The 16,542-nt window shown below is 33.9% G+C and overlaps 3 protein-coding genes across 3 annotated transcripts; 2 read left to right on the top strand and 1 right to left on the bottom strand.

Moving 5' to 3' along the window:
- The first annotated feature begins 2,968 nt into the window (after positions 1–2,968).
- On the top strand, positions 2,969–5,769 carry LOC146134640 (TM2 domain-containing protein 1-like). Its single transcript, XM_083397266.1, has 5 exons — positions 2,969–3,167; positions 3,544–3,631; positions 4,127–4,227; positions 4,621–4,720; positions 5,108–5,769. The coding sequence occupies exons 1-5, from the start codon at positions 3,001–3,003 to the stop codon at positions 5,213–5,215; spliced, it is 564 nt and encodes a 187-aa protein (XP_083253392.1). The 5' UTR covers positions 2,969–3,000; the 3' UTR covers positions 5,216–5,769.
- Positions 5,770–7,361: 1,592 nt separating this feature from the next.
- On the top strand, positions 7,362–9,755 carry LOC146134639 (dihydrolipoyllysine-residue succinyltransferase component of 2-oxoglutarate dehydrogenase complex, mitochondrial-like). The gene is made up of 2 exons (XM_083396645.1): positions 7,362–8,290; positions 8,729–9,755. The coding sequence occupies exons 1-2, from the start codon at positions 7,391–7,393 to the stop codon at positions 9,209–9,211; spliced, it is 1,383 nt and encodes a 460-aa protein (XP_083252771.1). The 5' UTR covers positions 7,362–7,390; the 3' UTR covers positions 9,212–9,755.
- Positions 9,756–10,554: 799 nt separating this feature from the next.
- Positions 10,555–15,041, bottom strand: LOC146134638 (ras-related protein Rab-18-like). The gene is made up of 4 exons (XM_083396413.1): positions 14,769–15,041; positions 14,224–14,414; positions 13,626–13,741; positions 10,555–12,140 (listed from the first exon to the last, which is right to left on the bottom strand). The coding sequence occupies exons 1-4, from the start codon at positions 14,837–14,839 to the stop codon at positions 11,919–11,921; spliced, it is 600 nt and encodes a 199-aa protein (XP_083252539.1). The 5' UTR covers positions 14,840–15,041; the 3' UTR covers positions 10,555–11,918.
- Positions 15,042–16,542: the final 1,501 nt, after the last annotated feature.

Here is a 16,542-nt window from a genome sequence, read left to right as displayed (position 1 = left end):
CGATGCGTCGCCGAACCGCATTGTCACGATATTTAATTACCGCCAGCTGGAATGCTGTATATAAGGGATTTCATTTTATACCAAAAACAGCAGTCTTGCATACTGTTCATTGCGGAGTCCAGATCGCGTACGTTATACGGAGGTAATTATTGTATGTATCGCAAGTACCTGTAAGTACTGTTTGTCGTTTGTTTAATTGCAATAAATATTCTATCATTGTGCTTAAATCCCACAATTTGGTGACCCCGACGTGATATTGAACACGCATTAATTCCTTCTGATTAACTAATATTCTAAAATAATTAATATTAACCTATTGTGTTGATTTAAATTTATTTTGTAACCTACGCTTTTGTACCTATTTTTAGTCTTATTTACCGTGTGCTATTCTTAAAATCGTTATGTCGAAGAATAACTTTTCCGTTTTGTTTTCAAAGGTTTCAAGCAAATTTAAAGCTTGCAACGCCAAAACTTCAACGCGTATAGCTGCCATGCTATGTAATATAAGGGAAGGTAATGTTTTTCCAAAACCTAAGGGAATTAAAACGAACTTTTCCATTTCTAAGCTACGTCTTACGAAAATAGGCTCTTTTTCTAAACCTATTTCACCTTTCTCTAAAAAGAAATTTACAGAAAATGATGTTTCAATGCCATTGGTTCCAGTTGTTCTACCGATTGCAGTGCCAATCTCGTTGCAGTTTGACAACGACTTACCGCATTCAACTTTCGAAGCCGCTCCATCGTCGTTTTGCAACACGGCAAAACCTTTAAATGTTCCGTTAAAATCTTTTCAGCCTATAGCAGTTACGTCCAACAGCAAACTTTCATCTGCAGAAGCGAAGCCTCGTCAACAAAGCGAGTTTACTGCATCAACGACGTTCAAAACATCTATGACGACATGCTATTTAAAGATAGACTTTATTCGAAAGGTACTTTTAACCTATATTTTTCAACTTTCTCTTTACCTAATCTTATCAGACAGGAATTCTTGTCGATCGATTGATGATTTTAAGTATCTCGATGACTGGTATCGTCCGCCTGACCTAACAGCTTGCAAGCAAATCTTGCGGATCTGTTGCGACAGAAGCAGCACTTTCCTACGACGTTTACACCTGATGATAACATAGTAAGCTTTCATAACTTTACCTTATCTATCTACGGCCTCTTACTATTCTAACCTTGACTATTCTAATCTTCTCTTCCTCTTATTCTCAGCTTTTTGCTAGTTTTCTTGATAGACGTTTTGTTAACGTTTTTGGGTAATTTTTAGCGCCTATGGCTTAAGGTTATCGATAACGCAGGGATGGGCCTTGCATAATCAAATTAAATTTCACTAATAGGCTCACGTAGGATGGCAGCTATAGTTTATTCGTTATTTTTGTGCGCGCTATGCATTGTCAGTTGTCGATGCATGCCTTGTTTACCTTTTTACGCAACACGCCTGTTTTTCTCTCTAAGCCGCCGCCATTGTAAGTATGTTGTTGCTAAATTTTGAGCACGTTTTAATGTTGTCATATCGGTCGAACAATGCAGATTTAAAACCGCCTTTGAGCTAAAACTAAATTTACCGCATAGCTGTTCAGTCATTTGCAAAATTACGTCTCTTTTTGTTAAGTTAAAGGTGAAACCTTACGTAAGAGAATATCCTTCTCTCGTAAACTATTCTCTAAGCCTATAAACAGATATATTTATCTCTCACACTTACAGAAGTTGCGCCTTCTAAAGTGCCATTTCCGTTTGCAGCTAACCTGCAGTCTGGTCCTATATGGTTTACGGTGTTTGATCAGAGATATCACACCTAAAATAACCTGACCGTTTTGTTTGTATTCCGGGCATAGATCCCGATGTTTTCAAGGCCACGTGATGCCTTTTTACCTTACTGACGGCTGAGGTACCGTCGCATGTCCATTTGAGTTACAGGCTTGCATAGTGTAACTTTTTAGTTTAACCTTTACGCCAAGGTTAAAATGTCTGTCATTTAGGAATCACTTTTAAAATGGACAAGGCGTTAATTTTGTTTTCGAGTTTCAGAGATTAGCACCGTTTAACTTTCTTTATTTCGGTATTCTAGAACGATAGATTCTAGGCATTTGACTGACGGTTTTTGTCTTTCTACATTAAAATTACGATTTTTACGGCTCTATTTCTGCATTGTAGGCTGTGCATTTCTTGTATTCGCATGTTGTTAAACGCCGGTGTAAGTATTTTTACACAGATTGTTCAGCAAGAAAGTACCAGCTCGATTACGGAGGGATTCTCGAACACTAGAAGGAGCAGTTCAGTTTCAGCTCTTTGACTACCAACGTGCTTTGTACGAAGCGAGCTTTTTCATCGTTAGACAACAGTCATTTATGTTTCGGAGGTCGCCACCGTTCCTGACTTGTTCTACAAAGAGCCGATCGACAAGGAGGACATGATCATCCCATGAACAATGTTTGACTTCCTGGAGGAAGAAGTCCAACATGGAGTCTCTCCGGACCTATTGCTTCAAAGACAAGGGGAGTGATGTAGCGTTTGCGCTCCATATTGTTACCGGCTTGAAACCCCGGCCAACCAAATGAAGCAGGCTGGCCGGTTGTGACGTCGTCACACCAGCCTCTGTGAATTCATCAAATTGACAGTTTATTGCCTGATCGTGTTTTCGTCGTTTGTCCGAGTTTCCTCTTTTTCGATGCGTCGCCGAACCGCATTGTCACGATATTTAATTACCGCCAGCTGGAATGCTGTATATAAGGGATTTCATTTTATACCAAAAACAGCAGTCTTGCATACTGTTCATTGCGGAGTCCAGATCGCGTACGTTATACGGAGGTAATTATTGTATGTATCGCAAGTACCTGTAAGTACTGTTTGTCGTTTGTTTAATTGCAATAAATATTCTATCATTGTGCTTAAATCCCACAATATCAAATAAACTATTGAACCGTGAAATTGTCACGCATCGCTTAACGTCGCTGTAAATCAACAAACAGCAAAATATTTTTGTAACTTGTTCTCAAAATGTACAGTTTAAAAGACCTTTTTATTGCGATTTGTGCAAGTATTATATGTTTGAAATGTACTTTCGGACAGTCAACGCCTTCGCCAGCTGCTGTGTGTAAAGATTTACTGGTTGGACAATACATTTGTGACCAACCAAAGATTGATCCAGTAACGCAAGAAATTAGGTAAAATTAGAGGTTATTGCAAACTATTTCATCATTATTAAAGTTTAGTTATTAATCAATTGTAGTTCGGTCTATTGTCACACAATATTTATGTTTATAATTTCAATAAAAATACTATTAATAAAATCAACATTTTTTATTTTGTGTTATCACTTTTATCTTGCCTTTAATTTTAACACTGATGATGATATGATTAATTTATGAAACGTTTGTCAAATAAAAAATGTTGACTTTAGTAAAAGTGTGTTTTAACCGTTGTATTACAAAAAATAAAATTCTTTAGCACCCATACTGATTTTTTTCACATTTTTGCTGAAATTGTAACACCTTTCATTGTTTATAGTATTTATTTCTTATTAGTAATATTACTTTGCAGTGGGTGTAACAACCAAAGTATTGCCAAAGTGGATTGCTACCCACTGAACGACATTGTGTGTGACAACAAGAAGTTTAATGGTTCTATAGTGAGTTGGTTCTACAGAGTTTATCTTATTTTTAAATTCTTGTATTTTTTTAAATGCTTAATCAGTAAATAAAGTATTTTTAACATACTTGTTTTGCTTATAGTATGCGATTATATGATTTGTTTTTTATCTGTCACAGAAAGCTATAAATAAGACTATTTCATGTTGATAAATTATAAAATAAAATCTAATAAAATAGTAAAATTGAATTTGTTAATGTTTGGAAACTGTTTTTTGTATTACTGCTTGTATTTTTTAAAGTTTTATCATATTTTTTATTTTCTTTAAGTACTGTTTAAATTTTTTTTTATAAAATTAACATAATCTTAAAAGTAGATTAGGGATATTTGTTGCTTAGAATTTTAGTTTTTTGGTAATTTTGCAGCAATTAATATTAGGCCTGGCAACAGTTTATATGTATATACCTAGAATAGATTAATTCGATGTAAATTGTGGACTTTGTGTAATTCACCTGTTTGATGTACAATTATTTAGGTTGGATTTCAAAAGGAAACAGCCTGTCGTTACACCAATGGTTACTCCTATGCAACTGCACTAGGACTGTCCTTGTTTCTAGGCTGGCTGGGAATAGATAGGTATTTTTTCGGGTATACATTGCATAACAATAACAAGTATTTTACAAAATTTTGGTATTTTTTGTAAAAACAAGTTAAAAATTCTATCAATAGATACTCCTGTGTAAGCATAGTGCAGAAAAATGCAGAATAGACCACTGTTCTGTGCATTTGTGTCCAACCTGAACGATTTGGATTTCAATAATCATGAAAAAACATACAAAGTGTTTATGAATGTAATGGCATACCCCGCTAGTTATTTAAACCATCTAAACAGGCTTGCACTTGGTGAAGTCATATATTTAAATAGAAAAATACTTTAAAGATGAAAAAAGCTTCTTATTCATTAACTTAAAGCTTTAGAAATACTATTGATAGAGCAAGATAGTTATCTTTAGTATATTTTTGCAACAGGTTTTATCTTGGCTACCCAGCAGTTGGTCTGTTAAAGTTCTGCACGTTCGGTCTTTGTGGCATCGGAGCACTTGCTGATTTCCTTTTAATTGCCTTGCAGGTAAGGTTTGGCTACAAATTATTAGTAAAATCTATTGCACAACCAACACCAAGATTACTGTTTGCTAACATAAATAGCAATTGATTTGTAAATTTCAGTATTAAGAATATATGTTTATCAACACCAACTGAACACACTTTATATATATGTTGTTCGACAGTTATATTTTATGTTATTGTTGTAACATTTTGCAAAATCAATCCGTTAATTTTTGCAAGTAACAAATTTAAACAAACATGTATTAAACTAGCCTTACAATATATATTTAAAATTAAACAGAAGACCGTTCTTCTGTGGCTGTAAAACTTTTAAATATTACTTGCTACTAAATGTAATATTTAATTAATGTCTCATTGAGGGAACAGGGTACAACAAATTGTTTTTCAGGTTGTCCTACCATCAGACGGTTCAAACTATGTAATTGATTTCTATGGGCCACGGTTGATACAATTGTTGCTTAACAATGAAACGTATTACAAGCAATCGCCAGGCTGAGCAATGTTAACTAAGAAGCAGAAAACACAACGGCTATTCCTGGCATGATCAGTGTGAATGATGACTTGGGTGTAAATGTTCGGAGATAAATCTTCCAATATTGGTTTAAAATATTGCGATGTTGCAGGCTAAAGAAATAATAGAAAAATTACATAAAAGGCAGTTGCCTTGATTTTTTAATGATATTTATGCAGCATGGAATACGTTTGCTGTCATATTATTTTTGTTACACTTTTGATTGTTTATAAAAATGTGTTAGATCTGTTGGTTATCTCAATATAAAACATCAAAATGTTGTTTGGGTAATAATTTGCATAAATTTTATTTTGTATGTGACTTTTTTTTATTCAACGATGGCAAACATATTTTATTTGTACGAAGGAACCCTAATAAAATATAAATTATTTCCTTTTTACGCTGCGTTTGCTAGCTATTAATCAACTTGTTATGTCGCTGTTGACAAGAAAGGATTTTAGTCCTTAAAAATAGTAAAATACGAAAAAGGAAGATCTATTCGCCCTATTTGGCTTTGCAATTTATTATCAAGCCACATTACAGATCCGTGCATAGTGTACCCACGAAAAAGGAAGATTGTCAAACTGTTAAACGTCTAATAAAAACAAACAACACTAACAAATAATTTCCGTTCGTGACTTGCCTAACAGTTTGCTTTATAATAATAAATGAGTCAAGCTTACTAACAATAGGGTCCAAGTCCACAGAAAGTTTATCTTCTACAAAAACCATAAATGCTTTGCGAATAAAAGGGCTAAGGTGAAGTCAATTGACTTCACTACAAATGGAAGGCATGCAAATTAAACAAACAAGTACAGAAAACTCGATCATGATTTTTGTTCTTGGATGACTTTGTACGTAGTTCGTATATTTCTTGTTTCAAAAGGAAACTGCTAATTTTTAGATTAGTTAGTGAGAAAACATATCAGAACATCACACAAAGTTTGCAGCACACACTATTAGTAGTTTATTTGATGTTTTGTAATTTGTATAAAACAAGAAAAGTAATCAGGATATTAATTTACTAACCGGATTGCCATCGCGCTGCAATAAAGATGTAAAGAAGGCTTGTTTCGATAATACAAGGACTTTAATGTATTTTTCATATTATAAGTAATGACAGAGGTTTTGTTTCTTTTTTATTTAAATTTATCTTGTTGCATGTTGATTGCGAGTTTCTTGGCCACTCAAGCGTGTCGGAAGCAGTGAACTGGAAAAGGTCAAAAAGTGGGTTGGTTTTTTTTACGCGAAGCTTATTAGTTTTTCGGGGAAGATCTTGTTCAGTATTTCAACGAAATTAGCGTTGTAAACGTGTTTAATAATCTTTAACTTTTGTCAAAGGTTGTTGTCACCTTGTGATGACTTAACATTAGGTGACGTTTTGACCAAATTTCTAAAATATTGCATGTTTACTGCGTAATTATACTATACTGTCATTATATGTGTGGGATGGTCATTGGTCAGTTTATTTTCAAAAGAGTTATTTTTATTTAACTTATAGGGCACCGATAGTTCCTTTTAACACTACTAAGCTATATGGTATATCGTCTTTAATAAAAGCCATACATGTTTCAAGTCCTATTTGGGTACCTATCAGGGGGTAACACTAATTTACGGAATGATGAATGGTCGGAACGCTCACAGTAATATTATTAAAGATAAAACAGGGTAACACTTAAATTAGTGAGCGTTCCGACCATTCATCATTCCGTAAATTAGTATTACCCCTATCAGGTGTTGCTGTTAGGTATAAAACAAAACAAAAATTATAAATTTATACAGAAATGATTTGTCATTCAGTTTTATTATTTAGCTAGTAATAAGATTAAAAAATTACTGTCACAGAAAAAAAAATCCCTTATAAATACTTAATTTTTTTTAAATGTAAATAAATATTTCTTACTAATTTAAAATGTTGCATGTTTTCCTACGTGCTAAATTATTTGGGTTAGGGTGCGAGTTAGCGTTTGGTGTTATTCTCTCATATTTATTTCTTCCTTGCAATTTTTATTTTGACAACTTGTTAAAAGGGTCGTAGACCGGAGCCCATTTTTTTAACAGCTGTTATTTTCCTCGCTTCTTAATGGTTTGAACAACTTCTAAAACTGTTCACTGTTTTGATTTAGTTTTTTAGGGATATTTTTTGGAAATAAATTCACTATGACCTTGTACGTGAGAGGCGGCGTTAAGATTGCCAGTCAAGTTCGAGCCTGTACCCGGTGTTTCACCTGGTCTGGAATTTCAAATTTGCCAGCTTCTCAAAAAAGTGGAAACAAATTGCTCCAAGCCTCAACAAATTCAAAAGATATGCAGGCGTTTTCGTTTGGCAAACCGCTGCATCAAAGAGACTTTTTTACTAGTTCGATTGCGCTGGAATCAGTCACGATAAATTGTCCAGGATTTGCAGAATCGATCACAGAGGGTGACGTCAGGTGGGAAAAAGCGGTCGGCGATTCGGTGGACGAAGACGAGACCGTTGCCGAGATAGAAACCGACAAAACTTCAATCGCAATCCCATCGCCTTCTGCAGGAGTGGTCGAGGCACTCTTGGTCGAAGATGGAACAACTGTTACCCCAGGAACGCCGCTGTTTAAACTTAACACAGATGGCTCCGCTTCAGTACAAAAACCAGCAGCAAACGTGGATCCGGAACCTGAAAAAGTGGCACCGGAACCGACCGCAGCGGCACCAACACCGGAAGCAGCAACGATTCCAGATAAAGCTCCACCGGTAGAACCAATCCCAACTCAGCCGATATCCTCAATTCCTGTTTCTGAGGTTAAAATTACACCTCCACCTGCTGCAAGGCAAGACGTATCGGCAACAGTTGTTGGATCCCGCTCCGAGCACCGTGTCAAGATGAACCGCATGCGATTAAGGATCGCTCAGCGGCTGAAGGACTCGCAAAACACCGCGGCGATGTTGACCACGTTTAACGAAGTGGACATGACAAACATTATGGCACTTAGAAAGAAGTATAAAGACGCCTTCTTGAAAAAGCACGGTGTGAAGTTAAGCTTCATGTCTGCTTTTATTAAGGCTTCAGCATATGCCCTACAGGTATTTCTAAAGGCTTTTAACTTTTTAAAGTTTTTTAAACCCCCCATACAGGTTTCTTGTTGAAGTAACCTGAGCAGGCTGAATAGATTACCAATTTGTTAATTTTGCACATAGTGGTATATATATATAGAATCAATACCAAATTTATACACATTTCATATGTCTTGCCATTACTTGCTACAATTTCAAGGTAACTAAAATTGACCTAATGACCTATAAAATTTCCATCAAATGATACAATTTTCTAAGCGTTGCTTCATGACAATATTTGGTATTGAATTAAATGGCTCATTATTGGTATGAAAGTTAACTATGAAACATCATTTATAGTGGGTTTGTTTTCACACAAAGTTATTTTGTATCACATATATTAAGCATCAAACAGCACTAGTGGCTGGTTAATTTTTTTTAACTCTTTAGCGCTTATTTTTGTTTCAGGATCAACCTTCGGTGAATGCGGTGATCGATGACGCCACAAGCGAAATTGTCTACCGCGACTTTGTCGACATCAGCGTTGCCGTGGCAACGCCCAAGGGCCTTGTGGTGCCAGTGATCCGGAACTGCGAGGGCATGAACTACCTCGACGTCGAACGGGCCATGACCAATCTGGCCGAGAAGGCCCGGCATAATGACATCACTGTGGAAGACATGGATGGGGGTACGTTTACGATCAGCAATGGGGGTGTTTTCGGGTCGATGTTCGGAACCCCGATTATTAACCCCCCGCAATCGGCGATTTTGGGAATGCACGCGATTAACGACCGTCCCGTTGCGATTAACGGAGAGGTTAAAATTCGCCCGATGATGTACATCGCTCTCACATACGATCATCGTTTGGTCGATGGAAGGGAAGCGGTTACTTTCTTGAAAAAGGTTAAAGAAGGAGTTGAAGACCCCAGCATTTTCCTGATTGATATGTGAACAACTCGCTCTTAATCTATGCCTATGGCTGATGAGTTCAATACGTTAAACTCATGTTTGCGTAGTTAAAGTGTACACATTTAACTCATGTAGCAGTTCAAACGATGGCCTCACACCTTTATAGATGGAGATGTATACGCTTGCAAACTTATAGCGATTGGAGTGCTATATTTATTGTTTATGAAGTTCAATTGTTACTATTATACTAGGTTGTGTACAGTATTCAGTAACAAACTGCCTTTAAATTCTTCAGAAATATTTAGCTGTTAAATACACATAAATGTTATAAGATTAGTTGAGCCTTAAATGAGATGAAATCGTTATCCTAATAACGTGTTCATGTAAATGTAGTATGCTCCCTTTTTATTAATATTTATGTAAAAAAACAATTTTGCACATTTAATTAATTGGCAGTTGCAAATTTGTAAAACCTTTTTTCTCATTAAAAAATGGTTCTGTGCTAGTTGCAAAAATAGTTTTTTTTGTTCAAGTTTTTTTGGTGTGTAATTGCTATATGGTTCAAATATATATAAATTACTTCTTGCATTGAATTGTGTAAATGAAGCTTTAGCATCAGCAAAAAGTATATAGTTGCTAAATCAGATATAGCAAAAAAAATAACTCCCAAATAAATGACTAAAAATAATAACTTTTGGCAGCAAGCATGGTATATATAGTAGCAGGACAGACTTACACTTTAAAAAAAAAAAACTTTCTACACTGGAAGCCATCGCAGAATAACTGATCTGTAGATTAATGATGCATGCAAGCCAGGAGAGAAAAACAACAACTGTTCAGCAGTGAGGTGTGAACTCACGACCTCCGGTCATACCGGGACCGTTGCTCTACCAACTGAGCTATACAGGCTCTGAGGGGAGTGAGTCAAAAAACAACTATAGCACTGTTGCTTGTAGCATCCTGTTGGTATAACTAGCCTGAGGTGTGGTTCAAACTCACAACCTCATCCATACCGGGACTGTCGCTCTACCAACTAAGCTATGTAGATTCAGATGATTTCAGTGAATCTGGGATGTTACAGGGACCATGATACACAAGTAGGTATATTTGGTTAAAAAGTAAAAGCAAGCTCAGAATGGCTAAATCACAGTTGTTGAGCACACATGTGTGTGTATCTTTTATTTTTAAGCCAGGTTTTAAAACTGTTGCATTTATTTATCACAAACAAACATTGTTTCATGTTTTAACCACTACAGTACCAAAGTTCAAGTTTGTCACTTTAATTGTAAGTAGATGGCTACATTTTTGATAAGGCGTAAACAACTGTTAAAGTATTAAGGCTCTTTTTATATTGAAACAAATCTAAAGTATTCATCACAAAAAACAGAAGTCATAAATATGTATGACACATCAGACGGTAATATAAGCAAGTGCAGTAACATATCAGAATAATAATTTTACTTTTTCAATAATTAGCCAGGGCTTTAAAATATTTTAATTAATTTGTGTTATATATCAATTTACCTTAATTACATTGCAACAAGAGTACATTATAATAATAAACAAAAATATAACCCGCAGCTTTCTTAATTAGGTACTATGATATTAATTAGTGTTAATCCACTGAACACCAATGTTTGATAAAAATCAGCCAGAAAAAAATGGTTATTTATGACGTTTGCTTATGGACAGTGTTTGCTATCACAAAAATATGTTTGATTGGAATAAACTACGAAAGTACGTACCAACAGTTCATAACTTAAAGCATTTAATGTTATTCTTACAAGAAGTTAAAAAGGTAAGAACAACCAAATTAATCAACATTTCCAAAACTTAAATATTTTAAGTCTTGGTAAGAAATGAACTATATACATTTACTTTGACCCATAACATATATTAAGAATATCTGGCAAATAGTATTGCTGTGCAACTGCACAAAATAATAGTGCTTTTACCTCTTGCTTGTTATGTTTTTCATACCCTCTGTTAATGTCTAGGCTTTCAAAGGCATAAAATAATTAACACAATGTTCCTAGCATTGCACCAATATTGGTGCACGCTGTTATCAACAACTTGAAACTCTATCAAATACCGCTTAAAGAACACTAAAAACACCATATTAACAAAATGTAAAGTTCATTAAGCTAACCTCTGTACACTAGTAATGCTCCCATAGCAGTTCTGATAAATTTCCGCTGTTTCAACCTTTTTAGTATTTACATTATCAGCATTTAAATTCATGACCCATATCACAGGTCACCAAAGTACAGCAAACGTTATATTGCCTTAGTCATGGAAAATTGAGTATTATTGGAAATGTTTGTCATGTGTAAGTGCAAACTAAATTTTGATAAGATTTTTAACTGAACAACAATTTTATGAAGGTCACTATAACATTTTTGTAAATATTTTTTTATGTTTTCTTCACTTTTATATTAAAAAGAAAATAGAATTCAACAAAATTTATATCTTGCCTGCAATTTTTGATCCCTACCGATGTAGGATCCTTTAAAACTAATTAGTAACCCCTAAACTAAATAAATGGTGCAATTTTTTCATTAGTTTTGTTGATCCCTGATTCCGTGAAAAATCTTGCTTTTTTATAAACGCTTGTAATAAATCCTATGTCAATCTTTCAAACGCGATTTTCGTCCAAAGTAGAACCAACTAAGAAAAAAACACCTCGGCTGGAATCATAACGGCGAGCGGCTGAGGCGTAGCACATAGAAATCTTACACAAAGTAATCGGCTAGCAGGAACAAGCACCACCAGGTTGCGCTGAGTCGGAAGTCGTTAATTTTCGTCCGGAGCTTTCTTGCTCCCAAAGTCCGGGGGTTTGAACGATTTTTTCGACGAGTTCCTCGAATGCATATTCAACTCCATCTTTGGTCTTTGCGCTCGCTTCGATGAAAAGCATTCGTTGCTTGCGAGCGAACTTTAACCCTTCGTCGCGGCTTACAACACGCCCTTCCTAAATTTGTTCATAGAAAATATAAAAAGAAAAATCAGAAAGAAATTTCCACAGAATATTACGCAGTCAAAATGATTACCAGATTTTAAGATATAAACCTAATATTGACTGGTTTAAATCTTCAAAGTTCAATATTAATTACCAAAAAAATTCTTAAGAGAAATATAACTTATCTGACAATCACCCTTTTATTGAAAACTATTAATTTGCTTTCAATTTTTTCATACTTAAGAATATAAACATTCAGTTATTGACTGACAATTATTTTGTAAAGGAATATTTACTATTTGTTCTATGTTGTTATAGATTTTTGTCAAAATTTTACTAATAACTCAAAGTAACCTTAATCCATCCAGCAATTACACTTTTATTGAAAGATATAAATCAAATATTTACTAAATATTAATATTCCTTTGATTATTAGCGTGCCGAATGTGACTTATAAAATGAAAAAAATGATTCACTCTTGAAAAGACATAAGAAAGAAAATAAATGAGTATGGTAAAGTGTGCAGCCGAAAGTTATTTCTCAGTGAAGCTGTTTGGATAGATGATTTACAAGTGTTGGAGGGATTAGGCAAATATTGGAGAATGCTTGAAACATGTGATGTCACACACAAGGAAAACCTTGCCTATGTAGCAAACTTTTGATTTACTGTGACTCTGTGAGTGCCTAATACATTTAAAAAAAAATCGGCATAAATAAAATTTCTTTTTTTACACAATTTAAACAATATATACTATGGATGGATAATTTATTTTATTTTTCACAATTATATTAAACATAAAAAGCATGTGCAAATACAAGAGTTTAATAACCATTTTCTTTGTCAAGTAATTACTATGCATTAACAATGATTTACCACTTTGTGTGACTTAACATATTATTTACACCTTATTTATATTACTCTTACATTGAATTAAGGAATTAGTTACAAAGTAGGTTATCATAAAGCAATTAGGAAGAAATGACATTGCTTTAAATATCATAAACAGTTCTTATAAGACGTGGTTAGCTTAGCTATGTTATGTATCAAATAGTTTCATGTTCCTAGCCAAATAGAGGCACTGGAATGCCTATTTTTCATTGAACCAGGTTTTTAACAAATAAGAGCCCAATTTTTATAACCAAAAACTAGTAAAACTATGGGGTTATGAGAAGGTAGCATTTTTTCTGTGATCATTTAACTAAGTAAATATACTGATCAAAGACACCACAGACCGGTTAAATTCAATAGGTAGTACAGATAGACTGATAATATCGGCCGATATTTTACTTCCAACGATATATCCTATTAATTTTGGCCAATATTTACTACGAAAATATGATAGTTTTTCCTAAAAATTATACAAATTTCCTATTTTGTATAAAAAATCAGTACCAGTAGTATTGGTTGGCAGAAACATAAAAAATTGTGAATTAGTATGGGTTGATCTCTAGAGTTAGTCCTGGATTTAAAAATATTTAAATGGGTACAATGCTCACCTTGTCAATTTTATTTCCCACAAGCATCTTAATTGTTGTCTTTGTGGCGTACGTGTCAACTTCGTTCAACCAGGTCGACAAGTTTGTGAAGGAATCTTTTCTTGTGCAGTCATATACTAAAACATTTTATAATATACTCATGTGATCCTTGCATATCAATGGTAGTAACACTTTAAAAGAGTTAGGAGTTAGAAACGGCCTACTTATAGCAAAGATTTAAAACAGGTAATTGGTACAGACAAACCAAAAAATAAAAAAAATCAGCTGGCTAACAACATTATTGATTTTGTTGCCAATTTAAAAAGCTTTTTTGAATGAAAAACTGCCTCAATTATGGTAAACTCATATTAAGACTAGATGAAGCTTTTTTTATACAAATTTGTCACGATATGCTTAATTCATTGAAATAAGATTTGTAAAATGAAACAACTTTAAAAAATGAAACAACTTAACCCTAACCCAAATAATGTTTGCAGTATAAACCCTAAACAAAAATGTGGTAGAATTCTAGCCCATGGTTCCAAATTTTGTTTCTTGATATTTTTACTGTTTACTAATGTAAAGAAAACTTATACTTAAACTGTTTACTTAAACTCACCAAATATAACACCCTGTGCTCCTCTGTAATAACTAGGGGTCAAGGTTCGGAAACGTTCTTGACCTGCAGTGTCCCATATCGCCAACTTGACATTATTTCCTTCAACGCTTAGAGATTTGACCTTGAAGTCGACCCCAATTGTCGCAGTTTGATCAGGATCAAATTTGTCATCAGTGAAACGGAGAAGTAAACTGTAAAAGTAGTGTTTTTTTCTAAATAGTAAATCAACAACCTTTAAAATTGTAATATACAATATACTACTATTTCATTTCTAGCTTAATAATTCATCATAATACTTCATAAATAAGATTGACAAATAAACTATGAAGAACCTTTTAATTCTAATATACAACATACTACTATTTACACTTTTTTCTTGCTTAAAGTTTTTGTAATAAAACTTCGGGAGGTAAAATTACAAAAAAAAGATGAACCTCATAAAAATTATGTATTTTAAGCCTTAATTCATAGGTATTGCATTTTTTGATTTAGCAAAAAGCATCATATTGCTTTTTTGCCTATGTATTTTAATAAACTTAACAAACCTTGATTTTCCAACACCGCTGTCTCCAATAATTAAAATCTTTAAAGTTGTTAAAATTCCGTCGTTTTCCATTATTACGACGCGTTTTAAGACAAAGAAAAAAAACTTTAAACTGAAATACCAGCTTTTTGCAGCTAAACTAAACTGTAACAGTAAATAGGACGACTTGGCTAAGATTTATGATACAAAACAACGTAATTTTTGTAGAAGAATTACGCTAAGTAACGTAACATAAGTGAAATTAAATGTGTTGACAAATTCGCGTCAATAGCTATGACGTTTCACTCAACAAATAATTGCGTCACTTTAACTGCAGGTTAGGGGAATTACCAATGAAAAATCAAAGATGTCAGCTGACATTTTTTGTTTTTTGTAAAACAATAGTTTTCCTCATTTTTTAATTCTATTTAAAGCAGAGGTTACCAACATTTTAAATACAAGACATAAAATAGAACAGTTAACGGCGGCCTTAACAGTATTTTCTCTTAACTGACTTACCGAAATTTGACAATAAACGTTATTCAAACAACAAATCAATTGTGCATTGTAGAAAAACATTACTGACTTGTTGGACTAAGGCTTTATCAACAAAGCAAAAATTAGACCTTTGGAGTGTTAGATTGTAACTCACATTGGGAATTACTGCTGTTATTGCAAATTTAGAAAAATACGTTTTATAGTCTGTGTTGCTAAGCATATTTGTCAAAAAAAGAAGTGTTGTGTTTTTCTTTTTTTTTTACTGTTACTGGAAGAATAAAAAAAACTGCAAATTTATCAATCTCGCAAATGCGAATGTTGAAAACCAAACGATTCTGGTTAAACATCAATTTGAGTGATTGAGATTAAACTTAAGTATTACGCTTAGATCAGTTTTTTTAAGTTTTGTACTTTTTTAATCTCGGTCCCTGACAGAAAACAATTTTCGAACGCGATAGTTTTTATTGGAAGCACATACTGCTTGGCGATATACCCAGTGCAAAAACACATCTTAAAATAGTCAATAAATAGTTAATACTAACAGACGAACAGTATTGTCAGTTTTACTCTTGCATTTAACAGTTCAAGACGCCACAAAATAGGTGCTTACAAATAATGGAACATATTTATGGAACAAAATCTCAATTTACAGTAAGTAACAAGTGAACGTCGAAGCCAATTTTCGGGCACATTTAAGCATTGCATACAAATAACTTGGTCGTAATTGGCGGCTTCAGAAAATGGTACAACATGTCGCGCACAAAAACCGCAACTTCCGTGAAAATGTGTGGCCGATATAAGCCCTGCGATCAAGGCAGGTGTAATAATTCAAGTCTATGTTTGATTGGAAACATTTGCTTTCGAAATCTATTTGATAGCACAATACCCGTAACTTACCCAAAATATGCAGCCACCTTAATTGTACCCCTATCATTTGAACTGTTTTTGCACCTTCATTCAAAAATGTTAACAGCGAAACTTAGTTGTACAGTAGCCTATACACAAACATAATTGCAAGGCCGCCTCACACGTAGGTTTAGTACACGGCGGCAGTAGAATAACTTGGTAATGGCATAACCAAAATATATACTAAAAAGTAACAAGAATGGAAAAGGGGCGAAAAAAAAAACTTCACAGAGCTTATTTATCCTAGTTATTTGGTTCCCAAGGCAATTTTTTTTTCGTTGTTTTCTTTTATGTTATTTAAAAAAATTGTTTCCTAAGTTTGATTAAAGAGACCAGAATTTCCATAAAAACATGTTTATGCCTTCTAAACTTTTTGGCTTTTAAATTTAATG

Source organism: Ascidiella aspersa, chromosome 9 (genome assembly GCF_963924565.1).
Source record: "Ascidiella aspersa chromosome 9, kaAscAspe10.2, whole genome shotgun sequence".
Lineage (NCBI taxonomy): Eukaryota > Metazoa > Chordata > Ascidiacea > Phlebobranchia > Ascidiidae > Ascidiella > Ascidiella aspersa.
Note: the sequence above shows the minus strand (reverse complement) of the source record. Positions and strands in the feature narration are given on the sequence as shown.